General features: G+C 42.8%; 1 protein-coding gene and 1 long non-coding RNA gene across 2 annotated transcripts in view; both read right to left on the bottom strand.

Moving 5' to 3' along the window:
- Positions 1 to 3,914: 3,914 nt before the first annotated feature.
- Positions 3,915 to 4,929, bottom strand: LOC115418569 (uncharacterized). The gene is made up of 2 exons (XR_003935323.1): positions 4,215 to 4,929; positions 3,915 to 4,150 (listed from the first exon to the last, which is right to left on the bottom strand). It is a non-coding gene; the product is annotated as an uncharacterized LOC115418569 (long non-coding RNA).
- Positions 4,930 to 5,935: 1,006 nt separating this feature from the next.
- The window catches only part of LOC115417628 (run domain Beclin-1-interacting and cysteine-rich domain-containing protein-like), a 32,448-nt gene continuing 15,726 nt past the window's right edge, over positions 5,936 to 22,657 (bottom strand). Inside the window, 16 exon segments of the mRNA XM_030131641.1 lie at positions 5,936 to 6,099; positions 11,533 to 11,626; positions 11,736 to 11,889; positions 11,990 to 12,044; positions 13,852 to 13,894; positions 13,896 to 14,011; positions 14,014 to 14,041; positions 14,043 to 14,098; positions 14,262 to 14,326; positions 15,475 to 15,493; positions 15,496 to 15,555; positions 15,558 to 15,618; positions 15,732 to 15,864; positions 16,940 to 17,000; positions 21,622 to 21,696; positions 22,384 to 22,491. Coding sequence (XP_029987501.1) covers positions 5,936 to 6,099; positions 11,533 to 11,626; positions 11,736 to 11,889; positions 11,990 to 12,044; positions 13,852 to 13,894; positions 13,896 to 14,011; positions 14,014 to 14,041; positions 14,043 to 14,098; positions 14,262 to 14,326; positions 15,475 to 15,493; positions 15,496 to 15,555; positions 15,558 to 15,618; positions 15,732 to 15,864; positions 16,940 to 17,000; positions 21,622 to 21,696; positions 22,384 to 22,491 — 1,292 coding nt within the window.

Genomic DNA, 22,657 nt, shown 5'->3' with positions numbered 1-22,657 from the left:
CCAGAACATCCACATCTGACTGAAATAATTCAACATGTTTTATTAAACATTAGTAAAAATCCTCCACATGAACGTGTCCTAGAACCATTGGATCATTTAATTGAGTTCATACTTAATACCTTTGGTTTATTGTATTTTTATATATATATATATATATATATATATATATATATATATATATTAGATATATATATATATATATATATATATATATGTGTGTATGTGTGTGTGAATATATGTGTATATATATATAATATATATATATATATATATATATATATATATTATATATATATATATATATACAGTACAGGCCAAAAGTTTGGACACACCTTCTCATTCTTCACATTTTCTTATTTTCATGACTATTTTCATTGTAGATCTCACTGAAGGCATCAAAACTATGAATGAACACATGTGGAATTATGTACTTAACAAAAAAGTGTGAAATAACTGAAAACATCTCGTATATTCTAGTTTCTTCAAAGTAGCCACCCTTAGCTCTGATGACTGCCTTGCACACCCTTGGCATTCTCTTGATGAGCTTCCAGAGGTAGTCACCTGGAAATGGTTTCCACTCATAGCTGTGCCTTGTCAGGGTTACTTAGTGGAATTTCTTGCCTTATTGATGGGGTTGGGACCATCAGTTGTGTTGTGCAGAAGTCAGGTTGATGCACAGCTGACAGCCCTATTGGACAACTGTTAAATACATATTATGGTGAGAAACAATCAGCTAAGTAAAGACAAACGAGTGGCCATCATTACTTTAAGAAATGAAGGTCAGTCAGTCTAGAAAATTTCAAAAACTTTGAATGTGTCCCCAAGTGCAGTCGCAAAAACCATCAAGCGCTCCAACGAAACTGGCTCACATGAGGACCGCCCCAGGAAAGGAAGACCAAGAGTCACCTCTGATGCTGAAGATAAGTTCATCTGAGTCACCAGCCTCAGAAATCGCAAATTAACAGCAGCTCAGATTAGAGACCAGAGATACCACACAGAGCTCTAGCAGCACGACACATCTCTACAACAACTGTTAAGAGGAGACTGCTGAATCAGGCCTTCATGGTCAAACAGCTGCTAGGAAACCACTGCTCAGGAGAGGCGGCAACAAACACAAGAGATTTATTTGGGCCAAGAAACCCAAGGAATGGACCTTAGACCAGTGGAAATCTGTGCTTTGGTCTGATGAGTCCAAATTTGAGATCTTTGGATCCAACCGCCGTGTCTTTGTGCGAGCAGAAAAGGTGAACGGATGGATGCTACATGCTGGTTCCCACGTGAAGCATGGAGGAGGAGGTGTGATGGTGTGGGGGTGCTTTGCTGGTGACACTGTTGGGGATTTATTCAAGATTGAAGGCAACTGAATCAGCATGGCTACCACAGCATCCTGAAGTGACATGCCATTCCATCCAGTTTGCGTTTAGTTGGACAGTCATTATGTTTCAACAGGACATTGACCCCAAACACACCTCCAGGCTGTGTGAGGGATATTTGACCAAGAAGGAGAGCGATGGAGTGCTGCGCCAGATGACCTGGCCTCCACAGTCACCGGACCTGAACCCAATCGAGATGGTTTGGGGTGAGCTGGACCGCAGAGTGAAGGCAAAAGGGCCAACAAGTGCTAAGCATCTGTGGGAACTTCTTCAAGACTGTTAGGAAACCATTTCAGGGACTACCTCTGGAAGCTCATCAAGAGAATGCCAAGAGTGTGCAAAGCAGTCATCAGAGCTAAGGGTGGCTACTTTGAGAAACTAGAATATAAGAGATGTTTTCAGTTATTTCACACTTTTTGTTAAGTACATAATTCCACATGTGTTCATTCATAGTTTTGATGCCTTCAGTGAGAATCTACAATGGAAAATAGTCATGAAAATAAAGAAAATGCAAAGAATGAGAAGGTGTGTCCAAACTTTTGGCCTGTACTGTATATATATATATATATATATATATATATATATAAATATATGTATATGTGCGTGTGTGTGTGTGTGTGTGCGTATGTATACAGGGTGGGGAAGCAAAATTTACAATGAACATTTAGTTGTTTTTTCTCAGCAGGCACCACATCAATTGTTTTGAAACCAAACATATATTGATGTCATAATCATACCTAACACTATTATCCATACCTTTTCAGAAACTTTTGCCCATATGAGTAATCAGGAAAGCAAACGTCAAAGAGTGTGTGATTTGCTGAATGCACTCGTCACACTAAAGGAGATTTCAAAAATAGTTGGAGTGTCCATAAAGACTGTTTATAATGGAAAGAAGAGAATGACTATGAGCAAAACTATTACCTAGAAAAGTCTGGAAGATACTATTAAAGAAGATGGGAGAAGTTGTCACCTGAATATTTGAGGAACACTTGCACAAGTTTCAGGAAGCGTGTGAAGGCAGTTATTGAGAAAGAAGGAGGACACATAGAATAAAAACATTTCTATTATGGACATTTTCTTGTGGCAAATAAATTCTCATGACTTTCAATAAACTAATTGGTCATACACTGTCTTTCAACCCCTGCCTCAAAATATTGTAAATTTTGCTTCCCCACCCTGTGTATGTATATATATATATATATAGTATGTGTATTGTTCCATTTATCTGTTTATTATTTGTATCAACACTTGCATTTATATGTGATGATTAATTCTGTTCAATGTTGCTTCTTTTTACTTTTGTTAATTATCAATAAAGGTTTAATAAATATTAAAATAATGTTCATCATCCTGTTTGAACAGTGGCTCAAAGGGTCAGCTGACACAGAGCTGGACAGTCTGGACTCTGAGACCGAACACTCAGTTTTGGACACAAAAGACCAAACAGGATGAACTGACCACCGGAGCTCATCTGACTAAAGATATTTTCAGAGAACTCCTGAACAGATCCGATACAGATCTGATATTTTCCACTTCAGTCTGAACGTCCGGGTCACATTTATCCGACCTTTACATCACTGAAATGTGACAAACGTCACAGTTCTGCGTCCCAGTTGGAGGAGCGGCAGGTGTGAACCTCAGTAGGACAGATCCTACTGTCCACAGTTGGATCGGCTCTGAGCTGTGAAGGAACCCAAAGTAGGTCCACAAATGGACTCTGCACAGAAGTCTGTGTACTCTAACTTCACTGGACTCACACAACTGTGATTTGTCCTAGTGAGGTTACTGTAGCGACTCATAATTAAGATGGCCGACAGACAAATGCTTCTACGCATGCGTGACTCACACCGTGCCTTGACACTGGTAACACAGCCACTCCTATTTTGGGACATTTCGCCGTAACGTGCTTCACCTGGGGGCGTGGTTTAGGGTTAGGGTATAACTCAGGGGTGGGCAATCCTGGTCCTCAAGGGCTGGTATCCTGCATGTTTTAGATGTTTCCCTCTTCCAGCCACACCTGAAGGTCATTATCAGGCTTCTGCAGAGCTGGATGATAGGCTCATCAGTGAACCAGGGTGTTGGAAGAGGAAACACCTAAACATGCAGGATACTGGCCCTTGAGGACCAGATTGCCACCCCTGGTATAACACCGATTATGACACCGCAGACCACAAGAGGCCACATCAAACACATCAGTGACATAGGACATAGCCCCGCCCCCGGGCGAAATGCCCCCAAGAATAGGAGTCCCATAAGGAAAAAGCGGGTAAAACATTTACTTCCGTACAACACAGCGCGTGCCTGTGTGGTCACAGTTACATCCAGACTGTTTTCCATTCAGTTCAGCCTCAAAACTGATACAAGTCACATTTAATGAGGAAAACGATGGGAACAAAAACCATCAGATTTCACCCAAAGTCCCAGTTGTTTAAGCCCTGTGTGTGAACGAAGCCTTATGACTGTTCGGATATAAAGTGTTTTAACAGAACATAAACATTAGAGGTTGACCCAATCAGAAAACAGACAAAGACAAAGACTCCTTAACAGTCGTTTATTGTCAACAAAATCTAAACAAATTAACCCAATAATGATCAGTGACAGTAGTCGACAGTTTCATACATACTAATATCTGGAGTGCATGTGGACGTCTGTAGGACAGTGTCCACCTGAACCACAGGTGGGACTGGACTGTCCATGAGTGGACTGAACACTGGCCTCATGGAAGAACCACCCATGAACATGTTCTACAGCAGGAGCCATCTATGGTCCTGGACCTTCAGGCAGGAACCATGGCCTTATCGGGGACGTTCAGCTAGGGAACATGGGCTTATCGGGGACCTTCAGCAGGAACCATGGGCTGATCAGGGACCTTCCAAAGTCTGCACTCAGCAGGTCTTTACATGAACACGGTTTATTCATGGGTTTGATGTTCATCATCCAAGTCCAAAGCAGAAAAAGTTCAGATATGAAAACACAAACGTTCTTCCATGAGGCTCATTGTGTTTTAGTTCAGTGATGGAATGAACAGACTCTGGAGTCCAACACATGGACTCATGGGGGTTCATGGGGTTCATGGGTTTGCATAGTGGCCACAGTTTGTGTGCAATGTTCCAAAACACAAGATTCTATTGACGACAAAATGACCCTTGAATGGATGGAAACAGATTCATGAAAGAAACATCACTGAAGGTTCATGTTCCTCCAAAACACACACACAGTTAGTGCAGTTATCTGGCCTTTTACCGCCTGGCTATGTACAGCAGGACAAGACACACACCACACACACACACACACACACACAGATCCTGTTCTTATGAATCCTGGTATTTTTGGGCTGAACTCTGACGGTTCTGTTGAACTCCAGTAGATGAAGCGTCGTTAAATCAGCTGAACTCACACACACTTAAACTTCAATATTTTCAAATTAAAACAATCAAGTCCACATGAAGGTTTTAGTAAAATCCAGCATCAGCCCAACTGTGTGCTCCAACATTCACATTTATAAAAATAGATCCAGTAAAACCTAAACGAGCTAAACCAGTAGCATCCCATCAAACAAGACCCAGACCCTGAACCCAGACCAGGTTCAGGTAGCAGAGGTCCAGACCATGTTTAACCCTGGTCACACCCTGAACACACAGGTCCTGTAAGGCAGTGGCTTCGACATTCAGACGGTCTTAGAAAAAACAGGTTTACTTCAGTTCAGCTACACATACTCAGGTTAGGGGTCAGAGGTCAGGGTTTAGTGTCATTGAAAAAAGGGGAAAACTGTAACTCCACACAGATCCTCTTGTTGTCTCATACGGTGCCTACATGATGAACTGCAGTTACATATGTTTTTGGACGTTACGCTATAGCGGTTACATCCAACCATCAACCAAACTGATGGACGTTGTCATGGTAACCACCATTTTCTATGCATTTCTGTCTTTTGTAACTGCATCACACTGATGTGGTGGCACTGTCGCCTTAAAATCCAAATGAATATGACTTTAAATCAGACACACACACACAGACATACAAAAGGACAGAAGGACCACAGATCATCCACGGTCCCTTTGACAGACTGTCCTGGTTTAATTTAAGTAAGTGCACTTCCATTCTGATTTAACTCGATCAATCTGATTGACTTAGTAAATTTAGAATGATCCAAACACATGATCATTAAGATCGTCATCCGCTCATGTCTTTGAACACATGACACTAAGGGGTCACTAAAGCCACATACAGAGTAACAGTGTCTTCATGAGTGGGGACATGGACCTGACTAATGCTTTGGACTAAATTCTGTGGACAGACTTCAGACATGACGATCATTCAACCGGTCCGTCCAAACATAAGAATCGCATTCAAAATGATCCTATTTTAGGTAACATGTCTGGAACAGATGCAGCTGAACTGTTGCTGACTAAAGTGCATGTGTCAAAGGGCCGTGTCTCCATGTCCTGGCCCTGATCCAGACCTATGCTCACAAGACTGACCCCCGGTCTGGGGTCTGGACCGGCCGTGTCTGTTTCCTACGAACATGGCGGCGTTTGTGCTCCTGTTTTTGTCTCTGTTCATGCTTCCATCCTCCCAGCAGTAAGTCCCGCTCCTCCCCCTTCATCCTCCTGCTCCTCCATATTTTTACGGGCCATCCTCTCCCTCCGCTCAGCCAGACGCCGACACCGAGGACAGTCTCTGCCCGCTGAGAAGCAGCCGCGATGATAGCCCGCATGGCATTCTGGGAAAAAAGGAGAAAAATCACAGAGTTAAGTTTTCTTAGAAGAGAAATGCTTTGAGAGCTTGAACCTTTTCCGCCTTCCTTAGACAGACAACAGCGGCTCCTCCTCCAACCACCAAACCAAACAAACAGGAACCGGTTTCACAAGTTAGTCTGCAACCAGATCCGAGGCCACAGGCAGCCAATCAGCATAGAGCTGAGGACCGCCAGGTGAGGAGAGGAGTATAAAAGGGGTGGAGCTTAAGGACAGAACAGCAGAAGGTGAGGAGGCTGAATGTAACGCTGTCTAAAACCAGCTCCAGTCCAGATCATCCACCGCCAGCGACTATTCAGCAGAGTCACCACAACACAATGTCTGAACAAAAAAGAATGGACTGGTCAGGAAACGACAAGTCAGCGCTCTTTTAAAACATGTTTATTTTGGATTTACATTCAGAGGTTAACGGACCTCAACTCTAAATCTGTCAAATGACACATTCATCGTCACACAGGAACCATCCGGATAAAAAACGCTTCCACTGCACAAAAAATGAACAGAAACAGTTCCAAACACACAAGGAAGGTACTCACATCCTGGGCTTTAACAGACGTTTTTGAAATGAACCCGTGTTAATTCTGAGTCCACTTCATACGTCTGTAACGCACACATCAGGACATTCAGACAGGTTATTCACAAGTACAGCTGCAGGGTTACCTACAGGGTTCCTACAAGTTCAATTTAAGACCTGTTTAAGACATTTAAAACAGAATTTAATGCCTATTTCATGGTCATGCTGGCAAAAATTTGTGACTCCTAGAATTTAGGAAAATATATTATTTCCCCAACGTCATCCCTCACTTATCCATATAGTTACGATAGTGTTGATCATATAGTTCCATAGATTGTTCTAGTTCAGTTATCTGTGCATCACTGCATCCATGTGTCTCCCCCTACTTCCCCCACTCTCTCTATCTCTATCGTTCTCTTCTTTTCTCCTCCTTTACCTCTCTCTTTAACCCCAACTGGTCCAGGCAGCGGCCATCCTTCAGGATGTCTGGGTCTGCTCCAGGTTTCTGCGGTTTAAAGGAAGTTTTTCCTTCCACTGTCACCAGTCACTAGTGTTTGCCTCCGGGAGGATTCTGTTGGGTTTCTGTAAATGGGCTTAGAGTCTGGTTTTGACCAACTCTATATGTAAAGTGTCATGAGATAACTTTTGTTATGATTTGGTGTGCTATATTAAATAAAATTGAGGTCCTGGATTGATTGAAGCTTTGATTTCCCCTGTTCAGAGTCATTTCCTCAGTGAGGGGAAAAGTTAGAAGAATAATTGGATTCCTAATTCAACATAAACTGTTTGGTTGTGGAACGGGTGTGGAACGGAGTCGACTAATGTTACTGTCTGTAGTTTGGACACATTTAAAACAGGTTTATGGAAACAACTGAAGACCTACCAGACTCAAAATCTAACCACCTGTGAAAGACTTTTTTTAAAGTATAGAGGGTATTGCACATGTCCACCCCCCCCACCCCCACCCCCAGGCCACGCCCCTCTAAATCAGACTGAGTGTCAAAACCAACCTGTTCAACATGACAGTATAGCAGTAACACCAGCGAGACCGGGGAAAATGTGAAATATGAAATTAAATTAAGGACAACTGGACAGGACATGGATCCGTAGAGCTACCAGAGAACAAGTGGTCTATGAACACTGACATGTGGACAGAATGGGAGGATCCTGACATCCAGGGTGGAGGGGATCAGCGCTATTTTACCTGCAACAAATATACATGGTTTCATCATCACTGACAAACAGGGTCCAAAACTAGGGCCCAGAACCAAGCTGATCCACAGTGGCATTTCAGTAGGCCCGTAGACTGACCCCCAGTGAATATATGCATTGATCTACTGGGACTGAGGAGATTTACTGAGTCTAGTTCAGATCCAGTACTTTATCCAACACAGATACTACTGCTGTGGGCCAGCAGAGTACGACTTTTTTCTGGTAAATTATATTTTTCCCACCTGTTTTTAAATTACGACATTATTCTTATAATATTATGGCTTTATTGTCGGAATATGATGACTTTAATCTCATAAACGAATGACATTTTTGTTAAATTATGAGGTTTTTTTATAACTACAACTTTATTCTCATAACATTGTGATTCTTTTTGTATTCGACTTTATCATCACAAAATTACAGGTTTTATACTGATATTTTATGACTTTATACTTGTAGTGACAAGCGTTTTTATTTTCTTATGTGGCCCTAATACTCCGTATACCTTTATTCTCCAGTTCCCCGTATTTGAAAAACTGGGTTGGACTCAGTTTCAGTTAGTTTACTAATCATGTAGGAACACAAGGTTCAGAATCACAAAATGAAGACAAAAACCATGAAAGATCTAATCATGAACCCAAGAGCTTTACTTAGGAGTAACGTTAGCCAAACACAATATGTAATTTAAGGTCTGATTTTACCCAAAAAAATTCAGCATAAATTAACGTACCTGACACAAAAACAGGATCCACCGATCTAGGTTTGGTTTCTCTGGATTTGTGGATCCATCTATTTTCTTTTCTTTGTCTTTTCGGTGTCTGTAAAATGATAGCTCGATCTGCTTTTCAACCTGTTCATTACAATCAATCTCACAACAGCTCTTCCTCATTTTTATTATATATTGTTCTAAAGTTTAGGCAGTATTGAAGCAACCTGATACTCATCTCCCTCTTTCTGCCACTCAGTGGGTGGAACCGCGGGACTTCCGCTAGTGGTGACGTCACGTTGCATACCCTCTATTTTAATGCAGATTTTGTAAATTCCAGACTTTTAAGACCCTGCAGGAACCCTGATTTGTATTCACCATGAGCTCATGTCATTATTAATGACAATTATACAGTTCAGTGTAAGACTTTAAAATGTCACCACAAAACCAAGTCAAATATGACACCAGCTCAACAGACTTCCATGAATACAACTACCCATAAGGCACCACTGTCTATCCACTGATGACGGATCCATCCTGGTGAGAACAGACTCCAACAGCTCAGAGGGAACCCTGGTAGCAAAGAAGAACCGGAAATACTGTCCAAAGTTCCACTGAAAACCTTCACAATCTCATATCTATCATTCAGTGCTTTACTACAAACCTATCAAACCTAGAAAATTAACCAAAAACTCATAACATTCAATAACTTTAGCAGCAGAAGACCACTGGAGTAAAACTAATGTCCAGAGGAATGGAGCACAGAGGCCTCCAGAACCAAAGAGCAGAAGAGCAGCCAAAAGAAGAAGTCCAAGAACCCCAACACTGCAAATATCCGAACCAGAGACATGAAACAGCAGCAGGAAAGAAGGGTAGAAGATCAGGATAGCAGGGTAGAAGGTCAGGATAGAAGGGTAGAAGGTCTGGAAAGAAGGGTAGAAGGTCTGGATAGAAGGGTAGAAGGTCAGGAAAGAAGGGTAGAAGGTCAGGAAAGAAGGGTAGAAGGTCTGGATAGAAGGGTAGAAGGTCTGAGATGAGGTCTTGAACCACTGAAAGGACCCCCGAGAGTCTGAACCAATAAACTTCACTGTTTCAAACCTGTGGAAGGGACAAAGACAACGTGCATTTAATGTTTGCTGTATTTCATCTGAGGTGGAAATATTCCAGAGCTTTTGTTTGGGTTAAAAACATGAAGGCGGTTGTGGCTGAAGAGCATCACAACAGCTCTCACATGTGCAGTTATTGAAGAGGAATGAAATAGAATCAGATCGATTGTATAAAACCTGAACAACTGTTTGACTATTCAAACTGATTTGAAACCACTTCCACTGTTTGACTTCTACAGGTCTACAGCTACGAGTCCAAGTTAAAGGAAACCAAAAGAGCAAGATGAGGAAGCCCAAAGATGAGCAGAAAACCCCTGGATCTACAAAGAAGGAGAAGAACACCTCCACCAACCTGACCTCTGACCCAGACCGGACCTGAGGTGGACTGGACACACAGATGTTTGGTTCAGTACCAGTCCGATCAGGTCCACAGTCTGGTCTTACTGAGTCCGTTTCACATTCTTCCTCTGTGTCTAAGTCTGGACCTCTTTCATTTAGACCAGAGGTGTCCAAACATGTGGCCCGGGGCCAAAACCAGCCCAATAAAGGGTCCAATCGGGGCCCTGGGGATGAATATGTGAAATGTAAATATGACATTGAAGATATGAACAATCAAATATGTTTCAACCATCTGTTTTCAATCTAAAGTGGGTCAGACCAGTTCAATTGATCAGAACAACCAGAAATAATGAAAAATGCACATTTTCCTGTTTAGTTAAAAAAAAAAAAAAAAAAAAGAAAATTACACAAAAATGTTTACATTTACAGACTAGCCTTTTAACAAAAATACGAATAACCTGAACAAATATGACCAACCTGAACTGTCTTAATAGAAGTCTGTGTGTTTGGACCAATATTTCAGTCTGTTCTTAAATGTTGTGTATTTGTAGATCCACTGGATCTGTACATTAGAATGAACATGTATAAATGAGAAACTAAGGTGTAATATTGCTAAAATTACCACTTATTATTCTCAGAATGTTCAGGTTGTTCATATTTGTTCATGTTATGTTCAAGTACAGTTTGTAAATGTAAACATTTCAATACTGTTCAGTTTCCGATCCTATTCTTGATATTATTGTTCTGGTCCGGCCCACTTTAGACCATATTAGTTTGAATGTGGACCTGAACTAACGGGAGTTTGACAGACCTGGTCTACAGCGTCCCCCCTGACTCACTCCTGTCCTGTTAGGGTCAGGGTTCTGGACCTGCTCTTCTTCATCCTGCCCATGTGAAGAACCTTCAGGAAGTGGACTTTGTCCTTTCCTCTGTTCTCACCCTTCCCTTTGACATGTCCGTCCCCTTCATCAGTCCATGGTCCTCCTCTGTGGTGGTCCTCCTGCTCTGATTCATGTCCCTTTTATCATCTCTGGACTCTGGTTCATCCACTTTTACTCTTCGATAAACGCTATTACCAGTTTTCCTAGGAATGAAGGCTTTGGAACCCCCTCCCTCATCCTCTGTCTCCCTTGGCCCTAAACCTGATGCTGCTCGCTCGGTCCACATCTAGGCTCTGTCTGTCCTGGACCACCACAATACTCCAAACCCTCCCCTCTTTCTCCCCCACCTCCCTCTCCTCCTCCCACCCTCCTCCTCCCCCTCCTCCTTCTCCCTCCTCTCCTCCCTCCCCTCCTCCCTCTCTCCCTCCCTCCCCTCCTCCCTCTCCCTTCTCCTTCTCCTCCTCCGTCTCCTCCTCCCTCTCCTTCTCCCCTCCCCTCCCCTCCCCTTGTTTCCTGTCTAGATAGAGGACCCTAGCGAGCCTTCGAGGTTTGGAGATCTTCAGGTCTGTCCAGGTAAAGGGAGGTGCGGGGGGAGGGGCTTCTTATGGTGCCCAGGGCTGCTATCAGCAGTGAGGGCTCACCTTCACAGCGTTGGCATTTGTTGAGCTGAAAGGGGAAGATAATGTCTTTGTCGTTGCCACAGAACTCACAAACAAAGCCCTTGGCCTGGCACAGCTGGGGAACACAAACACAACAGTCATTGCAGACGCATTGAAGACAACGCTGGTGTTTACTGATGACAGATGTTGCTCTTCTGAGACATAAACGGTCGGGATGATCTTACCACACAGCCAGCTACGTGCATGGTGCCTGTTTTAAGCAGCTCTCTCATTCGGGGGGCCAGTTCCCCGTTACGAACAGCACTGAGGTCATTGAGAGAGAAGAGGGCAGGGTCCTCAGTCAGGTGACCTGGTAGACTGTCCAACTGGTCCAGGACTCTGAACACATACAACAACACACATACACAGGCCCTGTTCAAGTCCACAAGCATCAGATGAGCATCAGAAGTTAAAAAACATGATGGAACACACAGCTTACTCTTTAGCAAATCGACAGGTCTTGAACAGGTTTTTCATATGAAATAGTTGCACCCCTTAAAAACCTGAAACAAAGACGAAAAAAAAAGTTTATTTGAAGTCAACAACACAATGGAGCACAAGGAATAACACAACGTATAACCCAGTTCATAACCCAACAGAAACCCCAGACTGAACTCCTGAATCACCATCTGCACTGGAGTCTGGAATTATTTAACATGGTGTCGTCTGGGATCCTGTGGTTTGCATCATCAGACTTGTTCAATTCAATGAACGACAGAGTGAAAACAAAATGAGTGAGTACAGTGAATGAGAAAGAAAAAGGTATGAAATAGAGAACTAAAACCCTTGTTGTCTGATTGTTTCCCAGCTCCTGTACAGCTCACTATCAACAGGTCCAGGCCCAGAACTACTTCAGTATATGGAATAAGAGGAAACAGAACACAGAGGACAGCAACCAGCACCCACCAAGTACCCCCCCCCAGCACAAGGAAAATCACAACAGTAGCTTACTTTCTTGACTTTAACTAGTGACACCTGAGGATCTGAGTAGTTTCTACCCAGAAACACCAGATACAAGAGGACAAGTCTGCAGGTGGACATACAGAGGTGATGAATGAATACTGTTACATATCCCACTGGTGTCTCATCTTACAATTCAAACACTTCCATAAGTACCTTTAAATGGAGCTGGAAAGGTATTCCAGGTTCTTTTATTTTCTTTGCACTGATAAGTAGGTTTATAAATGTGTTCATTAGATCTCTGTTTATCCACTGGAAAGACTCTTCTGTGCTCTGGTGATGGTTCTACATCCTAAGAGTTCTTTACATTTACTGGGATTAGATTGGCTCTCATTTAACCCTTAAAGACCCAAACGTCCACCTTTAACCCTTAAAGACCCAAACATCCACCTTTAACCCTTAAAGACCCAAACGTCCACCTTTAACCTAAACCACCTACTGATCTAAACTGTTTAATACCTGTTGATCCACTAATCCTATCAATCCATGTCAGTAATTTGTGTAAAATAAGTTTCTTCATCTTTTCATGGTCATCAGATATGATCATATGTGGACGTTCAGAGCTCCGTAGTTATCGTGGAAACACAGTCATCTTCTCCAACATTGATTCACCAGTAAAACCATGGAGTTGGATCAATGACAGTGGATGGACCAACTGGGTTTATGTCAGTTATGACAGACTGGACTGAAAAAGACACTGTTTATTCAGTTTGATCTGTCCTGATATAATAACCATTCAACTTTAATCTGAACTTTAACGAACATCTACATGATCAGTGAATTAAATACTGGAAATACCTAATTTACGCTGAAAAAAATGCTAAATACAGAGGATAATATTAAAATAAATGGTGATAAATCACTTAATAAAGTTAGATATACAGAACATTTCATTTGGGAGCTGACTATAAGTAGCGCTGGGTCTGTATGGGTTCAGCAGACTTTTATTAGCTGATCAGATTAACACATCTGTTACATCACAGCTGTAATTCTCCACCAAGCAGTAACTTGTGAGCAATTAAATAAAGCTTTTTGTAGAATCATATTTATGTAGCATCATGAACAGTTTCATTCACTCTGTCTGTCCACTCACATAGTATGATTAATTAGAGAACAGCACTGGTTGATATTTTACCATCTGGAAAAATACCACCCACCATAACTAACCATAGCCCTAACCCTAACCCTAACCCACCACTAACCCTAACCCATGGACTAACCCTAAACATAACCCGTAAGTAGCTGTTGTGAAAGCTGATGACACTCTCAGGTCATTTTGGACCAAAGCAGCTCCTGTTATTGGTGCATCTGATTGTGTGGTTCCCTCACTGGCCTCCGTACTCACCCGGGACCGTCCTCCAGGAGCCTTGACCTTTTTGTATAAAACCACTGTTGATATCACTGGGGTAAACAGAGGGTCTCCAGGCAATCTTGCTCAGCAGGTCACGGGCAAAGTTACTGACGTAGTACTTGCTGAAATCCCACTTCCTGAGTACACGGCGGGAACCACCACCTGGGCGTTCTCATGGACCAGCACTGGCAGAATAGCGTCCGAGGTACTCGCAGTAACGCAGTCGCTTAATGTAATCTGAGGTGAGACAGCAGCACACACACAGAGGAGAGGGGAAGGAGTGTTTGGTACATTTGCCACAGCATTATGGTGGATGTTACAGTTTGTGCTGAACATGGAAATCCACAATCACATTTATTTGGGGAAATGTTGAAGGCCATTTTCGCTTCTGTTTTCTTACCTGGATCGATGCGGGTTCCACAGCCAGCGCAGCGGTAGTTCTGTTTAGCCACAACAACCTTTCTCCTGACAAACAAAGCAAAGTTGATGAAAGTAATAAATAACAAGTGGTTCCAGGCCACAGTAAACCCCGCCCCCTCGCTCGTATTGTAGCTTATTTTGCTGTGGATCCAGCTGATGTCATCATGTCTATGCGTGTGCTGATGTCATCATGTTTATGCGTGTGCTGATGTCATCATGTCTATGCGTGTGCTGATGTCATCCTGTCTATGCGTGTTTCTTATGTCATCATAAACATAGACAGCATAGACACATTTCATCCATTATAAGTAAATGGAAAAAAAAATAAAGACTTTAAAAATTCATAAAAATTTAAACTTTGAGCCACTTTTCCCAAAATGTAATCACATCTATTCAGGGTCACTGGTAATTATAAACCCAATTAGGTCTGAATTCAACCAATTGTTTTGCTGCTGAAGTGTTAAACAAACCAAAAACAATAGCCCTTGCCCCCCCTTCAGGGGGCGGGGTAATAATTAGTAAAAGCAAAAGGAACACACCTGAAATCTGACATTAATTTAGAAACAAACAAATGAAAAAGTAGGCGGAGCTTATCGACCCCCCCCCCCCCGACCCCCCCCCCTTGCTCACTTGATTCCCGACCAAATCAGAGATTCATTTAGAATTTAAATGAAAGATAATTGTAAATTCGATTGAATTAAATGACTGTCCTTTTAGGGTGGTTCAAACCAACACAAACATTATTCTGCCCAAATCTGATCTTTCAATCTGATCACACTTTGTGGACTGAATTAGGTGAATTGGTTGGACAAATTATTGTTAAAAATTCCTACAAAACACAAAACCAGAACCTCAGCTGTTAAACTGCACACTGCATCTAGTGGTCAAGAAAACAGGTGTCCAATGTACACCCTAACCCTAACCCTAACCCTGACCCTAACTCTAACCCTAACCCTGTGCAGAATCTGGTGAACAGTGGGTTGTTTGTGTTGGACATACATCTGGGACAGCAGATGGAATAACTCTATTGAGTAATACACATGTCACACTGATGCCACTTTATTTAATGACACTTTTTTTCACCTTTTGGCCCTTGTCTTCTGTATGTGGAGTAGATATTTTACAGTTACTGACAGTTGACATTCAGATTGAACCTGAAACAGCAGTAAGTGCAGACACAGCCTTAGACTCACTTGGGGGCAGGGTGGATGTGAAGATGATCTGTGGCCGTGGCGGCGCCCATTCCAGGTTGCCTCGAACACGAATTCTTAGTTGTAAATGTCTGCATGTTCGCCATCGTCGGGAGAGATTGGCAGAGAGTCAGGAATGGGCAGGAGCTGGTGGGAAGAGGATGCATTTCAGTCAGTTTTTCCAGATTTGGAAAATGGATTTGTTTATTACAATGTTGGATGTTGCATCAAAGACTAGATTGTTAAGTGAGTAAACGTACCTTCTGTGGAGCGTCATGTTCTGGGACCAGCCAGTCCAGCTCAGAGGCAGCAGGAAGCTGCATCCCTTCAAACTGCCGGAGCAAACCCATGGCGACTGACTCAGCAGAGTTGGACTGGAGGAAGGAAGGGGAGCTGGACCGCGGGGGGAGGGATGGAATTAATTAGATATAATATATACAGGGGGGAGTTAGGGTTAAGGTTAATTAAAATGTGGTTCTCTTTTACATCAATGTCTAGGGGTGGGGCTCTGAAAACTCTAAACAATTACTTTTATTAATTCAACCAGAAAAACTTCACTTAGTAAAAATATTAGACTTGCACAAAGATCAAAGATTCCAACCACACTTGTCAGTAGTGTTTACACATACGAATAACAGCACGTTAAACTAAACATTATAATGGAATTGGAACAGAACGTTCATTTAATTGACTGTTTATTATATAATAAAAGTCATACGTCCTGAAACTGCAGGTTCTAAGACTAACCAGTCCTCCATCCAGTATAAATGTTAAACACCTGAGGACGCCTCAAGGTCACACTTACTCCAGATCGTGGGCTCTAGTCTGACCTGGGCTGCTTGAACCCCAGGGCTGGTCTGAACAGAGGTTTACTTTGGCCTGTTACACTGGTACTAAACAGAGCACCAGGCCAAACCACTGATCACACACAGCCAGTGTTCACCAAAGAACCGACAGCAGACTACACACTGTACCTGTGGACACCAGTGTTTGACACATTCAGGTGGAAACGTGAGTGATCTGTCACAAGACCTAATGAAAGTCTGACGAGGACAGGTGGAGGAACGCTCCATTGGATGTTTAGCTCATAGTTCATTTATATATATGTATGTATGTCAGCAGCCTGAAACCCAAATACAAAGTGACCCCACACCATCCTTTGTTTTCCACCACACTGTCCAAATACTGATTCAACCTTATACTGAACTATGAGTGGAACACTGTTTTCTTTGCAATAAATAATTCTTAATATTTGTTTCACTCTGCTATCATCACTAAATGACATTCTATTGGTCTAAAAGTACTACCAGGAATATGGGCTTTTTTTTTTTAATGACTTGATCTTTATTGAGGTTTTCTTTTATAAGAAATTTAAAAAAAAAAAAAGAGTAAAATAATAATAATAACGGAATATGGGGTTATTAAGGGATTGCAGCAGAAATGATGAGGTGACCCAAGTGTTACTTACATGGAGTCTGAGCTGAGGAAAGATTTACTGCTGGAACTGACGCTGCGTTTAATATCTGCATCTGGAAGTCAGAGGAAAACAGCAGAAACGTCAACACTAAAGGGCAGAAAATAGGACAGAGGTCCCCCTTATCCACCAGACACAAACATGTACTGGATTCAACTCTTATTTGATTGATTAGATATTCTAGAGTTGTACGACTAACTGCCTGAACAAACTCAAATACATAAAGTCCTGGCAGTCAGTGTGTGGGGTTCATTTCCCCAGGCGTCAGACATTAACATCTGTCATGACTGATGCAAAGGTATGTTCAGCTTTAATGTCAGGGTTAGGGTTGGATGCATTCAAACCAAGACACTCAGGATCCATTTGGACCCGGTCTGTGTCCCACTGCAGTCGAAACAGGACACATGTAGTGGTGGACTGACAGTAGGGGGGGGGTCGTCCCTGGGGTAGGGTCAGTAGAGGGGGTGTGTCCGTGGGGTAGGTTCAAAGAGGGGGTATGTCCCTGGGGGTAGGGTCGTAGGAAGGGTGTGTCCCTGGTGTAGAGTCGTAGAGCGGGTGTGTCCCTAGGGTAGAGTCGTAGAGGGGGTGTGTCCCCGGAGTAGGGTTGTAGAGGGAGTGTGTCCCTGGGGTAGAGTTGTAGAGGGGGTGTGTCCCTGGGGGTAGGGTCGTAGAGGGGTGTGTCCCTGGGGGGAGGGTCGTAGAGGGGGGTGTGTCACTGGGAGGAGGGTCACTGGTGAGTATTGTGTGTGAGTTTCAGTGTCATTGACCAGAGGGGTGGGTCACTGTCCAAATCCTTTGGGGGGGGGGGGGTTGTTTGGTGTCAGGTGAGTCCAGGTGTGGAAGGTTGTTAGTTGATTAGATATTGATTTGATTCCTGAATACAAATCAATAAAGCACCCTCCCACCACCCAATCTCAAACATACCTCAACCACACAAGCCCTTTCTGTAACTGTTTATCCACAAATCCAGCCACATACTGTACACATACAGAATACTTTACAGACATACCACAGCTGATCTATTGACACTTTCATATTCCACCAATATTACTTCACTGATAAACCATGATCTGGACAGATTTATTCCATCTGGCTTTACAAGACCTCTAATGGAGATCTGGACATAATACTTGACTAATTATACCGAGATCCACTAGTCCACATGTGAACTACCAGCAGATGTCAGTATTACTGAAGGAGCTGTTCAACGGGGCTTTGTCTGATCAGGCTTTGGGTGAAACATTTGGCCACAAAGATTGGACACATTCACGTGACCTCATCACACCAGCACTAGTATGGAGTCCTTTGTATGTATTAAAGTACCAGATACAAGTCAACAATGCTCTAACACTTCATGAGGATATACAACATCTAAAGTTCACATAATTGGGTAGAAACTAAAAAACATGTTTTAAGCTCTGTAAGCAGATTAAATTCAAGCATGTAAGAATGTGTCAGTAAAACCACATGGACCTGGTGGTCATATTAGGGCGTACAGAGCCTGTTCCAACTGAAAGGACAACAGGCTGTAGATGAGCTTGGTTTAAGACACATTTGAGACAGAACTAAACACTGCAGATCAGATATTTCAGGACTTAGTCCCAGACAAACAAATCACATCTGATTCACCTGAAGTGAGTTTTAGAGTCATGTTAGCAGGTCCCATGCAGGACAGCCACAGAGACTTAGTGAATATTACACTATATTTTAATAATACACAAAAAGTATGTCCACTAACACAGTGCGCAGTACAGCTCATTCTTTTCAGAAAACAGTATTCATTTGGTTTGTTGCTCTAAAATACTGCTGGCAATTATATGTTTAAAGAGGCGATAAAACAGGGATTTTCCACAAAAATGGTTCAACAAAACTGACAAACAGTAGATATTAATCAAATTGAGCTTTATGCTGTGAAAATCTAAATTTGCCTGCCTTCTTATCTAATGATACAGATTAACTTTATTGATCCCTGGAGGAAATTAACTTTTTCCCCATCAACTCAATAAAAACAAAGAAAGAAAACTACACAAAAATGAGTAAACCGTGAGTGATCGGGCTGAAGTGTTGTAGAGTCTGAATGAAGACCTTGTACACCTCCGTCCTGTATCTGAAGGAGGTTCGACGCCCACTGCAGCTGCTCCTCTGGTTTGTCAGAATGGGATGAAAAGGATGATCTGCATTTTCCAGTTTGTCCTCCATCTGACCCAAGTGTGTCCAGCTTCTCTCCAAAAACAGAACCAGTATGGTTTTGTCCAATAGTGCCTCCCCAGCAGATAGTAGCATAGAAGAGAGCACTGGCAGCAGGTCCAGGATCTGAGGACAGATGTCAAAGACCTGTGCCTTATCAGGAAACACCGCCCACTGTCCCTCTGAAAGTGCTTCTGTGTTCAGGCACAAGTCCATCCTGTTCAGATGCACACCAAGATATTTGGCCATCAGCACCACCTCAACGTCCACTCCACATACACAGACTAGCTGATGAGGGAGTTTAGACCTTCTGAAATCCACCAACATTTGGTCTTGGAGGTGTTCAGTTGGAGGCCATTTTTGTGACTCCAGTCCCAGAAGGCTTTGGTCTGGTCCCTGTGGAATGTTTCCATTCATGACACATGCCACGATAGGTGTGTTATCAGTATATTTGTAGATATGACAAAACTAAGAGATATACAGTAAATCCACTGTGTACAACGTGAACATACAAGGAGCCAAAACAGTGCCTTGTGGAGCCCCAGCGTTGCTCCTTACCATCCCACAGACACAGTTCCCCAGCCCGATGTATGGTAGTCTTCCTGTCAGGTACTCTGTGGTCCAGGAGACAAAGGAGGGATGTGAACCCATCGGTGGACATCTATATGTATGGAGGACTGGGTTGTGTTGAACACACTTGAAAAATCAAAGAACATAAGCCTCACACAACCACCAGACTCATCCAGATGAGAGTAGAACAGCGTCATCCAGTCCGACCTGTTCTCTGTACTCAAACTGCAGGGGAATAGTTCGACATGGGCTCTGAGTAGATGCAGAAGCAGCTGCTCCAGGGTTTTCATGATGTGTGATGTCTGTAGGTGTTTAGCTCAGCTGGATGCCTATGTTTGAACCTGGTCTAATGTATGATGGTTTCTACAGAGCAGACTGTAGACCATCTTCTGCAGAGCTTCACAGTGCTGGGTAGCTTTGAACACATGGTTGACATCTCCATATACTGCAGTAAATGCATCAGTTTGTTCATTTTTTATCTTGGCATACAAATAAAGACCATTTTCTGCGCCAAAGTGCAAGAGTTTGACAGAAGCTGATCCCATTTGCTGCTATTCCAGAAAACGCATCATTCCCATCATGCCGTTGGACAAAGTGATGATTGCAAAGTAAAACTAGAGCCACAAAGTGATTTTCACCAAGTGTCGAAAGCAGAAATCATACATGAGCAAATACAAGACAACGTTTTGTTAATGTTGCAACACTTTTGAAAAGGGGGATTAAGAAAATGGTTTGTCATCAAACGGTCATTAACTTTGTTTTCCAAAGGAAACTTCAGCAGATTTCACTGTGGTAATCTCCTATTTAGAACCAAAATGTTGACAAAATCAAATGGATTGTTTTTTAATCGTATCCTCATTTCAGTAAAGTGACATTATGATTCATTTGAGTCAGTACTAATATTTGACACCTGTCTGAGCTTAAATTCATATGGATATAACCCCTGCTGTCTGTTCCCCAGACTAATCACACCTCATTCACACCTACATGATGGACAGATGAACTGATGGACAGACTGATGGAGAGAGATGATAGATGGATGGATGGACTGTAGACATCAAAGTAAATCCCTGTCACACTCACCAGTTCATCTTACAAACTCACTAGTTTATAGCCATAAGTACTGGTTAAATCTTTGAAGCCCGTTTGTCTTTGTCCACCTCCAAATCCCTGGAGCCCTCCAGCACCAACCCAACCCTGCAGCTGAGGTGAGGAGGCCATGGCTGAACTCCAAATGAACACAGGCAGGAATGTCTGTCCAGCTTTGGAAGACTACCACCAAACCAAAGACACAAACAAACTGGGAATGGAATTCCAATTGAATAACTTTGCCACCACTTTCAATGGTTGTTTGCGGACTTTCAACATTTTAACATGATTATTTGAAACATGAAAAAAAAAACCTTGTTTTTGTTGTTTGGATGTTCTATATTGTTGAATGTTGAAACTGTGAGTGTGCATACTCACACTATGTGCATGTAGCTTCAACTGTAATGAGAGGAATGTGATTGGGAGATTTGAATGACACTTATCAGTAAAAATAAAGAGAAAACAACTGCTATGACAGCAACTTTTTCTGATAAAAAGATGATGTAAAAATGAGTAATGCCAGTGCGGTGCAGTTCAGCAGGAGGGACAGTCCCTCTGAAGGTGAGCCGTCAGCCTCCCTTCAGAGGGACACAGTCTAACACAGGGGTGGGTAATCCCGGTCCTCGAGGGCCGGTATCCTGCATGTTTTAGATGTTTCCCTCTTCCAACACACCTGGTTCACATGATAAGCCTATCATCAAGCTCTGCAGAAGCCTGATAATGACCTTCAGGTGTGTTGGAAGAGGGAAACATCTAAAACATGCAGGATACCGGCCCTTGAGGACCAGGATTGCCCACCCCTGGTCTAAAGGGACAACGACCTGAGATACCTGAGAAGAGGGAGGCCAGTGACAGGGACAGGCCGCTCTGTGACACCGCCAGCAGGGACTGAGCCTCACAGCCATCTGAGAGACAGAAACTAACACTCAGCACAGCCGTCAGCATAAGGACACACATTAGACTGACTCCACAGGACGGGGGGGGCAGGCGGCGTGAAGTCCTCACACACACACTGGCATCAGCTGAGTGGAGTCATGCAGTTCTACACACCTGTATACGCTCACAAGTGCACAAAAAACACACACTTTCACACAAGTCCAACAAATATCAACACACACACATGAAATCCCACCAACCATGTGAATCCAAGACATTCCGTGTTCAGCACTTTCATTGTTTGTTAGTGCATTGGGTTGGTTCTTTTGTCTCAGTAGAAAACAGCAGAGGACATGAGTTTAGTTCACTGTCAGAAAAAGGATTCAGTGAAAATGATGATGAAGTGACTAATGAATAGATAAATAGTAACACTAAATAAATAGATCGTGACACTATTATTAAAAAAGTACATTTACAGTCATACACACTGTGGGTTTCCAATAAATCCCACTCTCTTTGTGCTGACACATCTGTTTGGTTGATGGTAAATGTTAGATGAGTTTTTGAATCATGATCCAAACAGAAATGAACACATTCAGACCAACACAAAGTCCAACCCCAGCAGTAACTACACTACTACCTGACTCTGACTGACAACATGTCACAACTACAACATGGACTTTTCAGTGTCTGATTGTCTGTGACTCTCACTGTACCTCGTAGTTCGCACTCGTCAACCTCCTCAGCTGAGCCGGAGTCTGACAGGCCCTGGTCCGAGCCCTGGGAGCTTCTCCTGGAGCCGCCACTGTCCGTGGACTGAAACACTGACACACAAAACACAGGGACGTGGGCCACAAATATCAGACACAAACTAGTAAGGTACTCATTTATTTCAAACTTAGGTGGAAACTTTAGTCTCGAAGACCAGTTTCCTTCAGGGCAAATAAAGCTGTTTGTCTCCATCTTGATTACTGACTGATTACTCGAGAT

The sequence above is a fragment of the Sphaeramia orbicularis genome, chromosome 4 (genome assembly GCF_902148855.1).
Source record: "Sphaeramia orbicularis chromosome 4, fSphaOr1.1, whole genome shotgun sequence".
Lineage (NCBI taxonomy): Eukaryota > Metazoa > Chordata > Actinopteri > Kurtiformes > Apogonidae > Sphaeramia > Sphaeramia orbicularis.
This window is presented reverse-complemented; position numbering and strand designations above follow the sequence as displayed.